A 19,750-nucleotide genomic window follows, 5' to 3' on the forward strand; every position below is an offset into this window, starting at 1 on the left:
TTTGGTAAAGCATGCAAACATTTTGCATGATAAGACCATGTGCACACATAAAGTGACCCACATCTGGCTTAGCTGCAATGTTTGAGAGGGCCGAGTGACAGAGAGTTGAAGCATGTTTATTAAACAATGGCGTTCGTATTGTGCAATGGATTAGCCATAGGTCTAGCAATTGCACACCATTCATGTAAATTGCTTCTTAATGCGTTTCTCTTTAATACTGAGAAAAGTGCACTCTTCTGATTCTTAAAAAGTAAAACCAGAGAAAACGTAGAGAAGTATTTTCTGTAATCTATTAATGCCATAACTGCATTTTCACTCGAGGTTCATTTACTTGAGGCTTCTATACGTTTTAGAGCTTTTGAATTTTTAACCAGTCAAATCTTATTCAGTCTAGGGTCTCTATAAGCTTCTGCTGGGGTGGTATTATATTTGTTCTAAAAATCCTCGGCTTAATTCCTAAATCCTGCTGTTACAGGAAATCTGGCATTGTGTGCACAGTCGGGGAAGTATGGCAAATGTTGGAACATTAAAATTTGACAGTCAGACATTGTTTAGTTTGAAGCAAACAGAACGCCGTGATTTGCTTTCCTGTTAGGATTAGATCCGCAAACCCTGAGCACACACCTCTGCTCCCGTCTCTCTATTTGAAGTTGACTTTATGGGCATGAGTGATCTGCTCTGCTGTACTGAGTCGCTTGAGAACCAGGGCAGAAAAAGTAATGAGAGGAGCGGATGAGGTTAGGGAAGGAAGTCGGTCTTTACTACTCTGCTGCCCTTGACACAAATGTGGATATATTAATGAATATACTGACAGAGAGCTAGGGATATTTCTTTTCCCAGCTCTAAGCAGCATTATTCAGTTCTCAATAAAAGACTGTCAGCCTTGCGATGATGGTTGTAGGCAAGCGTCTCAATTAGGAATGATATGTGTGAAGTCTGACTTCTGGAAATGAATAATCATTTTGGATTATGACAGCATGGAAAGTTGCTTCTGTGTTGTCCAAGTTTAACATTAAACACAGAAAATACTGCGTGTCTTCAGGTGGTGAATGACACCCGTAAATTAAATGAATGTAACCCCCCCCCACCCCCCCATTGGTTAATAAATTCAAAATGGGATTCAAAAGTGACCCCCCACCCCCCCGCCCCCATTCCTCAGCTTTGATTTAATAATTCATCTTTACAGTCTGTTTTAGATCTTTGTGATGGTTCACTCGTGCCTCCTCTCCTTCCCTTTTAATTTCCTTTCTCACATGAAGCAGGCTAGCAGTTCAGAAAAGCTCTCAGAAAACAGCCAAAAAATCTCCCTCTTTGGTCTCTTCCTTCTTTTAATTACACAACTCTGATTAAGCAAAATATTAGTGCCAATGAGTATTCAGGAGTTTTCCATTAACACCGATATTAACCAAGGCTTTGGTCTTATATATTACCACACCCTTGCTGTCTCTGAGAGGGAATTTCAGATGGACACTTCCTCACCTTACATGTGTTTTCATGCATTAATAAACAAGATCCAGATCGGGATCGGGTTTCAGCCACAACGGCATGAAGTAAGACCTGCAGAAAGCTGGGTAAGTACACCTTTAGAGCCACGCAATGAAAATCACCTTTTTTAATTGAAATGATAAATGTATCCTGTTAATTACAACTTAATGAATGTCTCATGGATGATACATAGCACACTTTGTTTTCTTTTCATACTCCTCCTTGTTTGAACAAATTGAAATGAGATTGTGTTTTGGTGCTCTTGCTCATCGAAGGTTGTAGGTGCATTGGGATTAACTGCTGTTACAAAAAGATCCCTCCCTCCCCCTTCACACACATATGTGCACACACTCGTATCCCCCTCCCCGGTGTTTTAGTTTTCTCTGCAAAGGGGCAAATCCAGATTACAGAGCCTCCCTAAGTGAAGGAGATCAGAGGAGATTTGTGAAAGAGGGGGAAGGTGCTGTATTTTACTGACAGTAAGATGCATATAGATAGAACTGTAATATAAATGGCCAGATTAGATTATACTGAGAGTCTGTACAAAGTGATGCATTTCACTCATTCATTTTGAGGCCAGATGTTGCGTGTGGATTTCATCATGCATTCTGCAATCACTGTGCATTGTAATTTTCATTGTCCTGCATTTTACGTACAGACAGCAGGTCTGACTGATCCCAAATCAAAGAGAGTGAGGCACTGTCAGTAAGCACCACAGAGCCATCAAGGACATTTCAGAGAGAGTTGGGCAGCAGTTGCGTGGTGGCTCTGCTGCAAGCATGGGGCCTGGAGGATTAGTGTCCAATCAGAGTGGATTTGATGTTTACTGACAGCACATGGGACTTAGCTGGGAGAACTGTATTTCATTTGTTTTCAATGAAGCTGTACGTCTTGCCTGGCCTCCCCTCCCCTCGCCATCACTCGGCCAAACTACGTTCTGAGACCTGTTGACGGCAGCGCATCAGCAGCAGCTTCAGGTAGGTGTCTCTGAAAGAGCGGGTAAGGGATTTGGGAATGGAATCAAAATCACTGGCATTACCATGATCACGATACTCATCACCATCACCAGATACGCTCGTATCTGGTTCACATGACGTCACAGTTGGATGTGGAATTAAACAGGCTTTATTTAGGTGTAATCCCTCATAGCAATCGGCAGAGCGAGTAAAATGTCCCGGAGAAGGGACAGCTAAACCCTATTGGATTAATACAAGCCCCTGCCCATCCCAACCTATAACCCAACCTATCCACTTCTTCCCCCCCCCCCTTTTTTTTTTGGATGAATGTTCGCTGGCTAACTCAAGCATGCACCCTGTTCCTGTGTCTTCCACCTCTGCAGTGTTTGTGTGGTTTGGTGTGATGTGGATATGTTTGTGTGTGGTGTCCTCTTTCCTCATGCGCAACAAGCCAGCATGGCCAGAGATTAATTATTCAAGGGCTGCCAGCAAAGGGGGAAGTCACCTGATAGCACGGACTTACAATATTACAAACAGATATCAGGTGAAACGCTAGACTTTGCTTCATCTTCATCCTTTCTCACTCCGTTCTATTTTTTTGTTGCTGCTGTACATGAAGACCTGAAAGGGAACTTTCTCTCACACACACACACTGCCTGCTGGGAGCTCTTTATTTTTTCTATTTCTGTGTTTTTTTTCTTTCCTCTGTTAACAGATTTTCAGCTTTTTTCTTTTTCGCCAATGCTTGTCCCTAACAAAGTGAGCCTCGGACGCTCCCACAGTTGGGACACGTTAGGGGGGAATGAGGGTCAGTGGGAAAGACCTGACAGCGTGTACGAACAGCAGGCAAGAGTAACAGGCCGGCGGAGCTCTTTGTCATACGGAGAGGGAGGAGGGTGGTATGAGCCACCACCTGGGGTGCGTCTTCCTGACCTCGATTTGAAACGCGACCCGTATTCCTACCAAGATTCCCTTTACGGACAGGTTTACGCCGAGAGACACGACCCACGGGGGCTTAGGAAGGGCTCTGTGCCAGATCTAAACCACTACGAACGAGTGCCCATGGCTCATCGAGGATCCATTCCACACCAGGACTACTACTCCCATGACCCAGCCATGACTCCTCGGCCACCGGAGGCCTTTTACCGATCTGAGCATCAGCCTCCGCTGCCTCATCCGCTCAGCAGGTCGGGCTCACATTTAGGAATGACACCTGGGGCTCGTACTGCGTGGGATCAAGGTCAGGTAGTGCGGGCTGGATCTCAAGGGCCCTCATCACCTTTACCTCCTCCCCCTCCTCCAAGCACTCATGAATTGAATAGGGCATATAGGGAACCTGGTGCTATAACTTCTGCTAAGATATCCCCTCGAGACCCCCCTCCTGCTCACTATGGAATGGAGCAGCCGTCTCCTCGGTATGCCAGTGAGCCTCCGCCTCTGACAGGTCAGTCCGTTTATACTGATGCTAATGGCCGCCCTCTGGATCCGCAGCAGCAGGCTGCCACCTGTCTAGTGGTAGATCCAGCCAGTCAAAGCATAATTATGAGGCAAGAGACAGCCTCACCGTTAACCATCCAGCAACAGCATCAATTACAGCATCAGCAACAAATACAGCAACAACAGTTACAACAGCAGCAACAAATACAACAGCAACAGTTACAACAGCATCAACAAATACAACAGCAGCAGTTCCAACAGCAACAACTTCAGCAGCAGCAGTTACAGCAGCAACAACTACAACAGCAACAAATACAACAACAGCAACTTCAGCAAGAACAGTTGCAGCAACACCATCTGCAACAGCAACAACCTCAACCTCTGCCACCTCCGCCTACCATGCCGGTCACTGACCCTAACCTTTCTATGGCTGCACCACTTCCTGCTCCACCTACTCCAGTCCAAACTGCAGCAACTGCCCCTGTTGCACCTCCACCTCTGCAAGCGGTTCCAACTCCAGCCCCTCCTCCCCCAGCTACTCTACTCCCTGCCCCTCTTCCCGCTCCTCCACCAACCGCCCCACAGACTCCTTTGCCTGTGGACCCCAAGAAGTCGGTCGATCCAGAGTTTCTTTCTCTGTTGCGAAACGAGGGCCTCTCAGAGAGCACCATCTCCTCACTTATCCAGCAGGGGTTTGACTCCACTAGCATGCTGGCTGTCATGGAGGAGAACGATGTCCGCACAGTTGCTCCAAACCTCGGTCAGGCTCGTGTGCTCTCTCGCCTGGTCCACCATTACAAGCGCCCAATAGAAGCTACACCAGCCCCCTCCCAACCTCAAACGCCCATGCGAGGTCGCTCTAATAGCTTTAGCCATCGTGCAGACATCTATCAACCACACCACCACCATCATCATCCACCACATACCCCACAACCTTTAGCAGTAGATCCCCAACTAATGCCCCCACCAACACCTGGGGCCATGCAAACTATCTCTCCACGGATGGGAGAAGTAATCGGTAGAAGGCCCAGCAGTGCTCCCTCGCAGCAGTTACTGGAAGCCTCTGGAGGATACCCAGGCCAACCCCCTCGTTCACCAGGGCCATACGCTGGAGCCCTCATGCCTGTCCAGTCAAGACCCATGTCAGCCTACTCTTCTGGGATGCCAGGGGTGCCTATGCCGGGTATGCAGATAATGCCTCACCAGATGACTGGGTCAATGCCTGCCATTGCGGGGTCTATTCACTCGATGGCAGGTATGCCACAGCAGATGCCTGTATCCATGCCTGCTTTACCACAGCCACCGCAACAGGTACCAAAAGCATACTCTACCAACTACACAGTGCCCATAGAGCTGATGAAGAGGGACAGGAACTTAGTGCCATTGTCACCCATGCACAGCCCTCACCCTAGTCCTCAGCTGATCCGAAAGGGTGGGGGACCAGGATCAGACAATGCTCTCGTTCCCATGGGAGCACCCGTTCAAGGCCAAGGTGCCCTGGCTGCTAACCAGAAGCTAAGTCGACGCACGGGTCCACCAGTCATCGTGTCGACTATGGCATCTCCAGATACAAGTAAATCCTATTTTTTTTCTCCTTTTAGATTTATCTGGTATTTGTCTGTTTTCATGATAGATGTGCTCTTGGCTGTTTCACATGTTTTCAATAGATAAGGCTGTTTACTTGTGACAGAGCTCTTCATTTTGTGTGTGATTTATATAAGATACCAGTTCCCATTCCTCTCATTGCTTTCAGGAGCAGCACAAAGCAGTGCTGCTGCTTTGTTAGAAATCATATCAACTTATAAATATTACTTTGACATTTCTAAGAGCCATTCAGCAGTTGTTTCTTTAAAAAAATAAATAAAAGGAGAAGACACTGTAAATCTATTTTCATCCTTCGTCGTGATGAATCATGTGTAAGTGAATACCAGATAAGCCTTTTTGTACTTTGCTTTATACCAGCATTCAGACTAGGGGTATGTGAAATCTATTTAGCTCAGCATGGATACTGGTATGCTATGCATGATTCTTGACCTTAAAAAAATCCAAACACAGTTTGAATGTTAATGGAAGACGTTTTGAATCGTTTTATCTTTCTGGTCTGTGCTGTCATTTGTTTCCTCTCCTGTCTTGGCACTAATTACATCAACAGTAGATAAATGATGTCTTTTCTTGCTGCCCTTGTCTATTTTTTATAAAGCTGCTGTCCAGATTTTGAATTATTACCATAAAAGGATAACTTTTTGCTTTAAGCATTCTTGTAATCTACCCCACGTCCTAAGCCGATACTTACATCTCACTTTCTTGTCTGCTTATCTCTGCGAGAGCCTGATTTGTCAGAATTCCTGTTACTTTCTCTGAAGACCTTTTGTCATTTCAATAATCTCATGCAGTTCCTTTGTCAGAATGAGATATCACCCATTAAATACAACACGAATGGCATTGACGAGGCGCAATATAGAGGATTTGGGAGGAACAGCTGTCAGCAGCCTTTCTGATATGTTTTAAAATTTAACAACTGTGCACGGTCTTCATGTTACAGTCTGTCAGTCACCGCATTCATGTGTGAACAGTTCACATTAGGATTTCTTTGACTAGAGAAGTCAGATGTTGTGTGCAATTACTGTGTGGGAACAGGAGGTAGCTTGTGTGTGCATCTGTGTGCAGTATGTGGGATTGAGTTTGCCACCGACTCCTTCTGCAGATATGCTTTTTAAAATAATTTAGCTCTTATCTGCTGTATCAAATGGTAACTATTTGGCGCAAAAACAAAATCAACAGGCCATTTAAGGAAAAAAAAAGAGAATTTATTCTGCCACAACTGTATAGGATTCAAGATGTTGCATAATGGTGATTGCAGCATTAGTTGTGTAGCTCTTCAGCTGGGGTGTCATTGTAACTGCAGCTGTTTTTGATCACATCCTCTTTTTCTGTGCCTTGCACCATCTCCCCATGGCCCCTGAGCCCTTGTTGCAGTAAACACAGATATCTTCCCTCATTGTGATAATAAGGATGCATCACGGTAGCCTCGAAAAGCTTTATAGCCACTCGGGCCACACAGCATTCCTTCAGGCCCTTCTGCCTGCCAAGGTATACCGCCAACCTGCGTAGAATAGCAATTAGCCTTACCTTGTTCCTCATGAACAGATCTGCTAATTCATTTTATTTCTGAGACTCCTCTTTGTTTCTGTTTTTTTTTTAGTGTTTATTTAATGGGTTGTGTCCCAAATTCACTTTTCAATTCCAGATTAAATAAAATGCATTCAGTCAATTCATCCTCATTGTGTAGTCGGTCAGATTTATTTGGATATCAGATTAAAGCTTTAATTCAGCACAAGAGTGGCTACCTAAATTATATTTAAATCCCATGGCCTGATAGAAGTAGATTTTATAGGCTGGGCAATAAAGGCCGATTTCTCCATCAGCACCAGCTCACCCGAGGCTGACTAGCAGCATCACTGGTCAGATAAAATCGAATTACACTGCTGATGGCCGATGTGTGATTGTGTCATTCTCTCTTTGCAGGTTCTGATGAGTACAGGGAGTGAGGCTTAATCCTTCCTTTGCTGCAGTAATCCATAGATAGTCCCATTTTGCTCAGACCAGCCTTCTGGCTTTCCGTGGGACCTTCTGTACATAGATAGTGGATTGAAATAGACTTAAAATGTACAGGACAGGCTGGATACACATTATTGAACGGAGACAGCTTTGTTGTCCTCTTGTGTGTGTGTGTGTGTGTGTTTTGTTCCTTTGTTTTCTTTTGTTTTTAATCCCAAAAGAGCAGACATTAAAAGAACCCCACTGCTTGATAGTCAAAATATGCTTTGGAAACAGATTTCTTCATGTCTGCGTCATACACATATATCACATTGTTAGTACACACACAGTCAGCAGAGTAGACCTCATTTGCATGTGGCTGACATTTGTTGCTTTGGTAATTTCATCTGTTAATGGACACGTCCGCAAAAGCTGCTCTGAAAGCATGTTCCTAAATTGTACGTTGCTAGGCAACATGGGTTTTGGTGGTAATCGTAGGCAGATTTGCTTTTGGTTAAAGGGTCGCTCCATTGTCATAAAACACTGCAAATTTACTCCATCCGTTTTTTCCTTATACAAAAAGGCAGGCTGAGCTAATGCATTTAGAAAAAAAATGCAAAAAAACCATCCACTTATATTGGGATGGCTAAGTAGTTATTTGGAGGTTTTGGTTACTTTTTTCCAAAAAAGATAACATAATTCAGACTTAGCAATATAGTATGTTTTAGCCTGTCAGGTAAAATGTTGTAATGTTGTTTTGTCAGGTAACGCTATTAGTTTTAATAGCAGCATTAACTCCAGGCAGGTGAGGTGTTTCTGGTTTTTCCAACCAGGAGAATTCGTAAAGGTAGACTCAGGACACACTAGAGAGATGATGTCTCACAAGTGGCTCGATATCACCCCTGAAGAGCCGAAAATGGTTGCTGGGGAGATGGAGGTCTGTCTCTACAACCTGAATCTGGACAAGTAATAGAAAATGGATAGATGGCAGCAATAATGCTTCTCTAACATTTTTTGTTGAATAAGTTATGAGTTTGTAAATTGGATATTCTGAATACCTCAAATAATTCATTAGCAATATGTTGCATCCAGAAGCAGAAAGAATTTCCCTTTGAATTAATAGCCCATGTGTAAATGCAGATGGCATGGCCCCACCAACCTCACTATATGATGCTTTATGGAATACCCTAGAGCAGGGATAACTAGGACACCCCCACCCCCAAACTGGCATAAACACAATATAAGCTACTCTAGGACTCTACCTTCTTTACTTCCACCCCTGCTGAGGGCATTGACCCCCTCATCATGGACTTTGGCCAGGTGACTCAGTGCCAGTTCACGTCAGCTTTGCTTTGCTCTGCTATGCATGACTGACACACTAGCCGCAATTTTCTTGCTTGCTTAGGCCTGGCACGATGGTGGGGGAGGGTTGTGGCATGTTCGTTCTGGAGATAGCAGATTATGTATTAATGGGGTCCAGGTCAAAGCTGCAGACAGTTGTTAAACTGACTGAGGGATTAAGTAAAAGAGAGAGAGAGCGATGGAGAGAAAGTGACATAGTTCTGCTTCCGATAGATGATGAGTTCAAGCTGCACGGTGGGGTGGGGAAACAGGGCGTTGGCAGCTGTCAGTCAACCTTAAACTCTCCATAGAGATGAGGTTGGCTGTCAATCTTTCATCTAGCTTTTGAAGGTCACATATTGGCCTAAATCTGGGTGGCAGTCAAAGGTTGTTTTGTTTGGTTGGTTGGTTTTTTCTGGCTAGCCACCATGTTCCTTGCTCACAATTTTTTTTTTTTACCCACCAAATAAATGCCATCCATCCATACATCCATAGTGGAGAGGTTGCCAGTCTAGCATAGGACTGTAAAAGTGCTTAAGAAAAACTAGAAAGCAGTTTTTAAAAAAGGATTAGATTTTCAGTTTAATTCACTTGTATTTATATGGCGACAAATCACAACAACAGTCACCTTAAGGCACATTATGTTTTAAGGTAAAGACCCTACAGTGATACAGTGAAAACTCCGACAATCAGATGACCCCCAATGAGCAAGCACTTGGTGACAGTGGGAAGGAAAAACTCCCTTTTAACAGGAAGAAACATACAACAGAATGAGGCTCAGAGGGGACAGCCATCTGCATACATGAACCACATTATTATCATTATTATGTAAGGCTAAATCATTCACTACTTTAAACCAGCCACTTTATTAGGTAAACCTCCAGTTTCTTTAAGACAGCCAATCAGTCAGTCACATTGCAGCAACTGAATGCAGTCAAGATGACCTGCTGAAGTTCAATCCATGCATCAGAGTGAGGAAGGAAGTTGATTTAAGGGACTTTGAATGCAGCATGGTTGTTAGTGCCAGACAGGCTGCGCTGAGTATTTCAGAAACTGCTGATCTACTGGGATTTTTACCCCAGAACCATCTCTAGGGTTTACAGAAGATGGTCAGAAAAGCCAGTGAGCATCAGTTCCCTGGGAGAACATGCCTTATTGAAGGTGACGTTACTTCAATCTCATAGAAAGGCGACAGTAACTCAAATAACCACTCGTTACAACCAAGATATGCAGAAAAGCATGTCTGAACACAGCACATGAAACCTTGAAGCTAAGGAGTACAGAAGCAGTAAACCACACCGAGTGTCACTCCTGTCAACTAAGAACATGAAATGAGGCTTCAGTTCATATTGGCTCATGAAAGTTTGACAATAGAGGAAAAATTATGCCTTATCCGATGAGTCTTGATTGTTCCTGCAACATTCGGACGGTAAAGTTAGAATTTGGCTTAAACAAAATGAAAGCAAGGTTCCATCCTGCCTTGTATCAGGAGTTCAGGCTGTTGCTGGTGATGCAATGGTGTGAGAGATACTGTAAATTGATAGGCTTCTTTGCATACAAAGTAAGTAGAGGCATCACCTGTGATCCTCAATTGTTTTGTTAAGAAGAATCAAATTACTAATTGTAGGACAGTTTGGGATGAATTCAGTTGCTATGATGTTGGATCTTGTCTTATTGGATCTTATCTCTTATTTATACCCCTTACTGGACCCTACGCCACAGCAGCCAAGACTACCGGGAGTGATAGTACAGTGTGCAATGTTATTAAAAACTGAAGTGCTTGGTAAAAATGCATTGGATTGCACAGCTGTTCCCAGTTAAGTTCTTTGTGAGTGTATGTAAGATGTGTTTATGAGAGATTGTGTAAATGGACATTTGCAGATGGTATTGGTGGCATCTGTTAAGGCACGGTGCTCAGTCTCTCAGTCTCTCTCTCCCCTCCAGATGTTCCCGTTATCAGGCACTGACTCTGTTGGGATTACATCTATACGAATATTGAGTAGTCATTTTCCGTTCATGTTTTCCCCTCTTTTTGTCTTAAATTAACATTAAATTGTTTCCAGTGTTTCTTTGTCGTTCCCTCTTGTCTCATATTTGCCTCTTGGTCTTTCTTAGGGAAAAGAGAAAGAGGTAATGGGAGAAATATGTTTCAAACGTAATAGCTCAGCACATTCATTCTTGACTGTGGTTGTGGGTTGTAGAGCCTAGCTGCAAGAAAATGTGGGAAATGAGTAATCTGAAGATGTGAGGTGACTGAATCCAAGCAAAGACAGAAGAACAGATTGAGGAAGAAAGACCAAAGATCGCAGTTCAGCGCAGAGAAGGCTGCTATAGATTAGATTAGAAATGGTTGAGGAATACAAATGGGTAGATTATTTTAAACTCTGTTGTGCCATCACGAAGCAAGCGAGCGAGGGAGTGCAGGGTGAGGACACTGCCAATCCATGCAGAGCTCTGTTCCCAGATCCAAAGAAGCTGATGTCATACTTGTAAATAATGTGGAAAATGGAGAGTGAAATGATAATGTGACTTTTTTTTCCTGTGGCCTGGGGATTCAAGCTATGCAACAATTTGCTCAAAAACATGTCATCAGCAAAATGTGAATTCAAGCATTTAAAGATAAAAAGTGAAAACTTTTATACACGAGAAGCTAAAACCAGTAAATGATAAATGATTTTCTGTTTATTGACTGATGGCTCGCCTGACTTATTTCAAGAATAGTTTTATTAATCTTCCCCTGGATTTGTATAAGTGTTATTTAACACGTCATAAAAGCGTTTGAGAGTGGCTAACACTTGCCGGGTGTCTGTTAATTTACGAATGTTGCAGTGCTGGTACCATTTAAAAAAAGGTGGCCTTTAAAGAGAAAGTCTGACCTTTCTGGCTAAATTGCTCTGTTATTTCAGAGAGATACGAAGTGATTAACAGCAAAGAGAAGACAGGCAGTCGAGGTCAAATCCTCAAACAGTTGTAGCTCAAAGGTAGAAGAAAAAAGAAAGCAATAAATTGAGAAGCTGAAAGCTTAGGTTTACTTTCCTCATCAAAAAAAGACCTTTTCTCCTCTCACTTCCTTCCCTTCGTTTTCTTTCCTACCACCTCCTGTCTAATTTCTTCTTGTTTTTTGTCTCTTTTCTTTTCCTCAGTGACCAGAGAGTCACTCTGAATTATTCATTTTGAGAAAATTAAATCTTCATGTGTTTTGAGGCGAACAACGAATAAGCTGAACGTGAATATGCGCAAAACTTGACACTCTGCTCGGCAGTGTTTTACCAGAAGCCAACGGGTTGGATATGTTTAGAGGTGCAGATGAATTTCATTTGCACCCAAGGAAAATATTGTACAATTCTCAGTAGGTATGTCAGCCGTGTTAAGGATCACGGGAGGGGGGCTGTAAATAGGATTTGTGTTTCACAGTGTTTTTAGTCTCGCGCGGGGGGTGGAGGATTTGAGTTTTTGCGTACCTGTGTTTTCATGCATATGAACAGCCGTCATTGGATTTTCCAATCCTGAATTTCTATTATGTTTTTAAAAATTATTTAAAAGAGAGATTACTGATAAATGAGTCAGCGTCTTACATCGAAATCAGATATGTGATTCCTGTCTGCACTCTACTTGTCCAATTTTGCAGCCGGGATGAGGGCTGAAAAAAGTGATGCCTTCCCCCCATTCATCGTGATCACAAACACACACACACATAGACGCACTCGGTCTCTCACATCTTCTTAACATCTCATCCTCTTTCTAGTGAAGCCAGTTGGCTCAAGTCACCGAGAAAGAGAAAGGTGGATGAAGAGATGATGGCGAGTCAGAGAGCTGGAGGGATGCGCAGAAGGAGAGTGGATGGGAGAACAAGAATTTATGTGGTGAAATTGCCTCTCTTAAAAAAAGGAAAAAAACAAATTCAGCATCTGTTGTCCACCTGCAGCTGTGCCATGTCTTTTTCTCCCTTTTCTCTTCTTACTCGTCTCCCCGGAATGCCGTTTGTGCTTCAGTCATTTGGCAGCAGCACGACATGCAGATCACAGGAGGCAGATGGGATGGCAAATTTTAGAGGTCAAATTATACAGTAGGCTCTCTTAGTCAGGCACTCTCTTTTCATGAATGAGACTTTTTTACTCCAGGCCTGGTTTGCGGGCTCTGGTTACATGTTGTAACCAAACCTCCTCAATGAAGTCCTTTAAACTCACCACACTTCGGTTGGGCTTACACTAAACACATGACAATGTGAGCGCCAGTGCTACTATACACGTGGTATACTTTGTTCTTTATTTAATCAGAAGTGTTCAGTGTTTGCTAACTTTTGCTTTTTATTTTAACTTTGCAATATAGTGACAGTCCAAAAAGTATGCTGCGTTCCCATTGTTTGATTAAAAGATTGTCAAGGTTGTTTCTTTGGCTTCTTTCTTTGATTAACTAAAAGAAATAATCAGTTTACCGTTTCAACAAATTCACACAGTTCATTCATGTCATCCACTCTCATCTTTCATGCTGAGCAACACTGTGTGCTTTACATTGACGGCAGCATGTGTCCTTGGTTTATTGACTAAAACTAGCTTCTTCTTTTTTTTAACCCTGCTCCAATATTTAAAGATTTAAAAAAAGTAAGAATTTATTCACTTCAAGACATTTACACAAAAATGTATATGGAAGACATTTTCACAGCTGAAATAGGATCATAATAAATAAAACATTGTAAGTCCACCATCAGCTCCAAGAAATATTTTGTTTATCGTTGCTTATCTTAGATGTTTGGCCTTCGGTGTGCAGAATGATGCAAAGTTTGACATTCGTTTTGGGCAGCTGGAGGCGGTCGGCTCTGGAGCTGTAGCAGGTCGTCCACCAATCAGAAGGTCATCGTTTTGACCTCCCGGCTTCTCCGGTACAGGTTTCAAAATGTTCTACTGCAAGATGCTGAAACCACCTAAAAAATAAATCTGCCCCGATGTATGCATGTTTGTCAGTGGGCGATTGTGGGTTGGAATGTAAAACACTTTGAGTGGTTGATAAGGAAAGAAAGAGAGCAGTAGAAATCCTGTAAATTCACCATTTTTACAACAAGCTAGTTGGCATCTTACAACAAATATGAAATACATTTGTGTGTGTTAATTTTTCCAAATTAAAAATAAAACACTCTTGTTGCATATTTGGAGATCATAAATATATGAGCAGCCTGAATAGATATTATTATGTCAGGTCCTTAAACTTGTCTCAGGAGCTTCTTTAAACTTGAATTTAGAAACCTAAAGGTTAAATCTACCTTAACCTATGAAACAGGGGTGTCAGTCTTATTTTGCATCATGGGCCACACACGGCCCAACTAGGTGTTTAGTGGACTGGATCAGTGAAAGTAGCCAGTGTAAAGAAGTTTAACTAGACATCTAATCATTGACATGTCTTAAGAAAGAGAAGTGTAATTTCAAATATAAATCCTTGCTTTTCCTTTATAGAAATGGCTCTTTGGGGTTAAACCTCAAGAAATAAATGTGAAAAATACTGAAAATGAACTCATTAGGAGAACTTTGTCCCATAAGGATAAAACATAGAACTCTAAGTTCTTTAATGCCTGATACATGTATTTATTTTACTGCAAAAAACAAAACCCAACTTTTTGTAAATAATGAAACACATGGACTTTTCTGTTATTTGATGCATTACTAACAATAAAAACATCTCATTTTCTGTCATTTTATCTGCCACTTACATACCTTGATGATTTTGTGATTTAGAAGGCTGTAAAACTGACAGAAATACAGTAAAAAAAAGTCCAACAGACAGTTGTTAAACTGACTGAGGGATTAAAAAAGCCAGTAGGCTGAATTAGACCCTTTGCCTGGCTCAGTTCTTGCCCCTAGACTGTATGTTTGACTGTATGACACCCCGGCTATAAAGCATTAATGCACATCATTCATATCTTTAATTATCTGTACTACTTTTGAACAATTTAGAAAAAATAAATAATTCTATAAATCCAAATTTTTAGCTATTATCTCAACTTTAGAAATGGAAAAAAACAACTTGAAATCAAGTCAAAATTTTAAGATAATAACCTGAAATTATTTTTGACTCGTGTATGGCAAAAAATAATATTTTGTATCAGAAATGAGCTGACATCTTAATAACTGGATTTCGGGCTCTGAAAAGCAGTGTTGTGGTACAAATAATGACCCAGAAACTCAGACAGACTTGTTAACCTTTACTATCAGTCTTTTTTTAGAAACGGCGTCTCGGTATTTAGCCATCCTCTCAGACTAGTGTCGTAGTAAACATCCTAATCTGTTACTCTTCAAATCCCGGGATCAGTTAGACTCCAGGAAGGATTACCGTAACTTTAAAACTTTAATTGTAGGGATCTGCTGTACTTGCATTTGGAGGAGCTCTAAAGAGCTCAGTAGCAGGTGAGTGTCTGTGTGTGTGAGAGAGAAAGAGAGAGAGAAAGTCTACAAACTTTTAGATATTGGGAATTAATTTTGCAACTGCTGGATTTTCTATTAAATAAGAAATGTGCCTGCGTATGATAGCACGTCCATGTGAAGGCTCCGACCACGTTTTGTCCTTGTATTCAACCAAAATCTACATCTTACATCTTTGTGCAAGCTTGCAACTGAAAAACATCCTAATGTTTAAGCCTTGAAATTTCATCCAAGGGGTTATAAAGTGAAAAACATATCTAATCGTGTCCATTTCAAACAGTGAGAAGAGAGGGTGGCGGAGAGGAAAAATGCAGCTGAGATTGTGAAGATGAGTTTGTGAACAAGGGGGAATGAAACTGAGAAAGGGTTGGGCGGAGGGCTGGTTGGTGGTGGTGGTGGGGGAGAGCTGGCACTCTTAAAGGACCATGAAGGCCAGATCACAAATAATAAAACAGAAAGGGAGGGAGGGAGGAAAGGCTGAAAGGAGGGAGGGGAGGAAAAAAAGAGCGAAAGGAAAATATGTTGAGCGGAGGGGAAGGTCGGAGAGAATGAAAGAGGGAGTCGTACGTGTGCCAGGAGCGCTGCACCTCTCCCCGTGACTGGTGCTCTTCAAGGATTTTTTTTCTCCCCTCTCCTTCGACTCTTTTATTTCCCCCCTCTTTCATTTTGAAATTCTTCTGCATAGCCGTGACACCGGATTGTTTTCTCTTTTTTTCTCTCTCTCTCTCTTTTTTTCACATTTTTCTCCCCCCACGCCTTCCTCTCTCTCTCTCTGTCTCTCTTACTCTCTCTCTCTGGCTCTCTCTCCGTCTTTCTGTGACTTGCAACAAAAGGCTGACGGAGTGAGCCTGACGTCTGAATGAATAGCCCAAACCTGCTGTGAAGGGAGAGCAGAGGAAGACGGAGCAGGGAAGAGGAGGCTGAGGAGGAAAGATACGACTGATCTGGCTGAAGAGGCGGAAAGAGGAGAGCGCTAGAGAAGTGCTGATTGCTGGCTGAAGACAAATAGAGATCCCGATTTTTTTTCCCCTCCTCCTCTCTGGAGATTAAAGGAGTTGAAAGCAGTGCCTTAACTGCACGGGTGGGGGGAGTGACGATCGTAGTTCTCGCTCTCTTGTCCTCCCCCTCACCCACTGCCCTCCTGTGCCACCATACATTTTGGTTGGGTTTTCTTTTTCCTCCCCTTAAGAGTACAAGTCGTCTGACAAATTGAAATGGAACTTCTGGGGGTGAGGTGACGAAGGAGGACAGATTTGGAAACAAGCAGAGGGGAGAGCAAGAGAAGACAGCATAGGAAGACAGAGAGGGAGGAGGGAGGCTGGAGTAGGAGGCAGAGAGGAGAGGAGAGGATAACCCCAGGGCATACTGTGTGAGAATACACCAACGCCCACTTCTTCTTCTTCTTCTTCTTTTTCTTTTTTTTTTTTCTGCCCCTCATCAGTACGTTTCCTCTGCCATGTGCAGCACCTGATTTGAAGAATGTGGAGACATTTCCCAGGCAAGGAGCATGTTTCACATTGTCTTATGCATACGTGTGCGTGCGTACACTCATCAAGGATAATAATAAAAAGCTGTGGAGTGTGTGTGTGTTTGTGTGGGTGACTGTGAGGGGTGTGGGTGTGTGGATTGGGAGTGGGGGGAGGCTGGATTTGGCTTTAAGGCTAATGAGCCTCTTATGTTTTTGCAATGAAGTGTGTCATGAAAACAGTGTGTGTGCGTGCACGAGGGCAAGCACCCATGTGAGTGCGTTCAGTGCTTCCTTGGTTTGAAACCACAGAGGTCTCTACACAGCAGCGAGAGGACGGCGAGCTTGGATGAGTTGTCATTTCTGGGGTCAAAGGTCACAGGAGAATGAGCGTGTGATTAGCTGCGCGTAAAGGTTAATGGTCTGCTGTGCGATTGTGGCCTGTAACACATTTTTTGTATTGCAAAGTCTAATAATTTATTTCTAATTGAGAATACAGGCGCAATCCGTGCTAGCATGGAAATTGCATTTTTGGAATAAACTTGATCTGTAACTGTTTATGGTTTTAATAACTGGTTGCAATTTTTGCAAAAAAGGATATTTTGTTTGATTTGTTTACTGTAAAAAAAAAAACAGAACTGCATCTTTTCACAGTAGTAAATGAAACCTTTAGTTTTCACTGGGATCCTGCAAAAATCAAACAAGTTCCATTTATGATGCTGCAAGGACATAGCTGATTGATTTTGTATCTGTGCTTTTTGTGAATGATAGCAAAGCTGAGATATTATATCCACCCCCCCTTTTGTGTGTGTGTGCGTGCGCGCTCCTGACCTGGATGCGCTCTTTTCGATGTGTGCGTGTGAAGTAAAGCCGGAGTGCACTGTCTGCTGTTTATCAGCTCTGACAGCTGCTTTTGTCTCCAAACGCCGATTGTTTGTAGTCCACGCTAGTGGCGCACAAAGGGCAGCATTTAAAGAGGATGGATGCCTGTCTTCATTCTCACTTTGCATTGTGGTCAGTTTTTACCACAGACGGCACTGTGATATCCTTATGCGAGCGTACGCTTCTCTCTCACACACACACATATTCATTTTGTCCAGTTCTTCTATCCCCGTCACTCCCTCACCCATCTGGCAGAGCATTTTTGGTGGTGATAACTTTGGAGGTGGGGGGGTGTGAGCTGGGAGGGGTGCAGGCAGGCAGAGGGGAGGACAAACAATGTCTTTGTGTGTCCACATAGTGGAACAAGAGACAAGCTAGGGTGGCGGCAGCGTAGCTGGTCCGGTGGGGGCCTTGAGAAAGCAAGTCTGCCAAAGAAAAGATTACACACACCCCCTCTTTTTCTACAGATGCCAAGGGATCGTAAACACACTCAAGAAAGCAGACACTCCCAAGAACACAGGCGCCGGGTTCTTGTTAACATGTATGCACAGTTGCAGACTGTGACATTGGTGGTTTAGATTTTGAGTAGCATGTGAACGGACGTGCACGAAAGCAATGAAGAAAGAAGTAGAGTAGATGGGGGCTGTCGCATTCAGAGGCGCAAATGCCCTTCGGTGTTTTGTTTAACAAGATCTGCGACACCCGGGATAAACGCTGGTCATTAATGGCTATCATCTGTGGGTGTGTGCGAACTTAAGTGCGGCCAAACTCTGTGTTGATGTGTGTGCGTGTGCACAGGGCTGAGCTGTGTTTGTATTCCCAATGTCTCCCTGGAAGAAAAATGCCGCAGATAAACATGATTGTGCCACTTCTGCTATACAGACCTCATTCACTGGGTTGCCAGGTATGGGTGGCATGCGAAGGGTTAAGATTTGATATCCCCTAATCAAGCTTTTCCTGTCTACCTGCTGCACTTGCCACAGCTTGCCCCCTCCTCCACCTCCTCCTCCCCTTCCTCTCACTCTTGGACTATCCCATCACTGAGGCCCCCCAGCTTTGGAGTTGCTAGGTAACCAGAACCAGCTGTTGGTCCTAAGCCCATTGAGCCCATTTTGGTCCTGCATCAACTGCAGAATAGTTTTCTCTGAAAGCTCGCTGTGAACTCAGCGACCGCCACTGTGTCCCTGACATCATCGTGCCATGGAAAATCTTCCTCACTTCCTTTTGTTTTTGCAGTTTTATTGTTCCGTTGATACGGGGGCCAGTGTTTGAGCGTCCGTGGCATGTGTCACACCGGCTCGATTAATTTAGCAGCATCTCACCACCTTTCACTTAAGGAAATGAGAAATGGAGCAAGTGAGGGCAAGAGGAAAGTGAAAAGAATGAGCGGCTGGGGTGGCAAGGGTTTAATAAAAGCAGTCACCTGTAGTTGAGAGTCAGTTAAAATGACGTCAGGATATAAAAGAGTCTCTAAAGTGTTTCATTCCTCTGTTAGTGAGGATGCTAACTTGTCTCAGAAAGCCATTATGAGAGATTTGAGATGGCAGACTACACAGTGAAATTATTCACGAAATCACAATAGTGCAGGTAAGTTAATACGTCTCTGCAGTCCCAGAGTGGACCATTTGCACTTCAAAGTGTGTGACAACCTAAAAAAAACGGACACACACAAAAACAAGCCTCAAGTAAATCTGGAGGGTGGGGGGTGGGGAGAGAGTGGATTAACTTCCAAATAAATTGGTCTTTGTAAACCAACCAAGTCATGTTGAAAACCAGAGCTCAAAATCTGTGAGAAAATAGAGCCAGAGGAGAAAAAGATAACTGATGTAGTGTGATGTGATCCAAATCCAGGGGGAGAGACACAGGTTTGAGAAAAGGTTTATTTTCTTTCATTGATTGTTTGCGCTCTATTTAGGAAATGATTCTTCTCCCTCTGAAAACTGTGACTCACAGCGTCTGGCAGTGTCTGAGCTGCTTTTCCAAGATCAGTCCTTCCAAACGAGAGAATTAGACACCAGATCGTATTCACTAAGGAGAGATATTTCTACGAGTCCTGCTTCTTTTTCTTTTGCTTCTATTTCTGTTGTCACAATCCAAAAAGGCTTTTTAGTTTGGAACATCTGTAATCCATTTGTGGTTGAGAGTTCGCGCTTGCCAGCTCTGCCAAAAGTTTTCATACTCCCTGACAAATCATCCAGTTTGTGATTAGCATTGGCTTAGGATGATATCAACTTTAG

General features: G+C 43.1%; 1 protein-coding gene across 5 annotated transcripts in view; it reads left to right on the forward strand.

The window, feature by feature from the left end:
* ctbp2a (C-terminal binding protein 2a) overlaps positions 1-19,750 on the forward strand; it is a 79,294-nt gene that overhangs the window by 33,363 nt on the left and 26,181 nt on the right. Inside the window, exon 1 of one of the 5 annotated variants that reach the window (XM_084947783.1) lies at positions 2,770-5,451. The exons of 1 other annotated variant lie outside the window; for it this stretch is intronic. In XM_084947783.1, the coding sequence (XP_084803909.1) occupies positions 3,183-5,451 (2,269 nt within the window). In that variant the 5' untranslated portion in view covers positions 2,770-3,182. Of the gene's footprint in view, positions 1-2,769; positions 5,452-19,750 lie in introns of those variants that run through there. 3 more of the 5 variants (XM_084947784.1, XM_084947781.1, XM_084947782.1) reach the window with 3 other exon arrangements.

The sequence above is a fragment of the Perissodus microlepis genome, chromosome 13 (genome assembly GCF_051167445.1).
Source record: "Perissodus microlepis isolate ML-2025 ecotype Zambia chromosome 13, ASM5116744v1, whole genome shotgun sequence".
Classification (NCBI taxonomy): Eukaryota; Metazoa; Chordata; class Actinopteri; order Cichliformes; family Cichlidae; genus Perissodus; species Perissodus microlepis.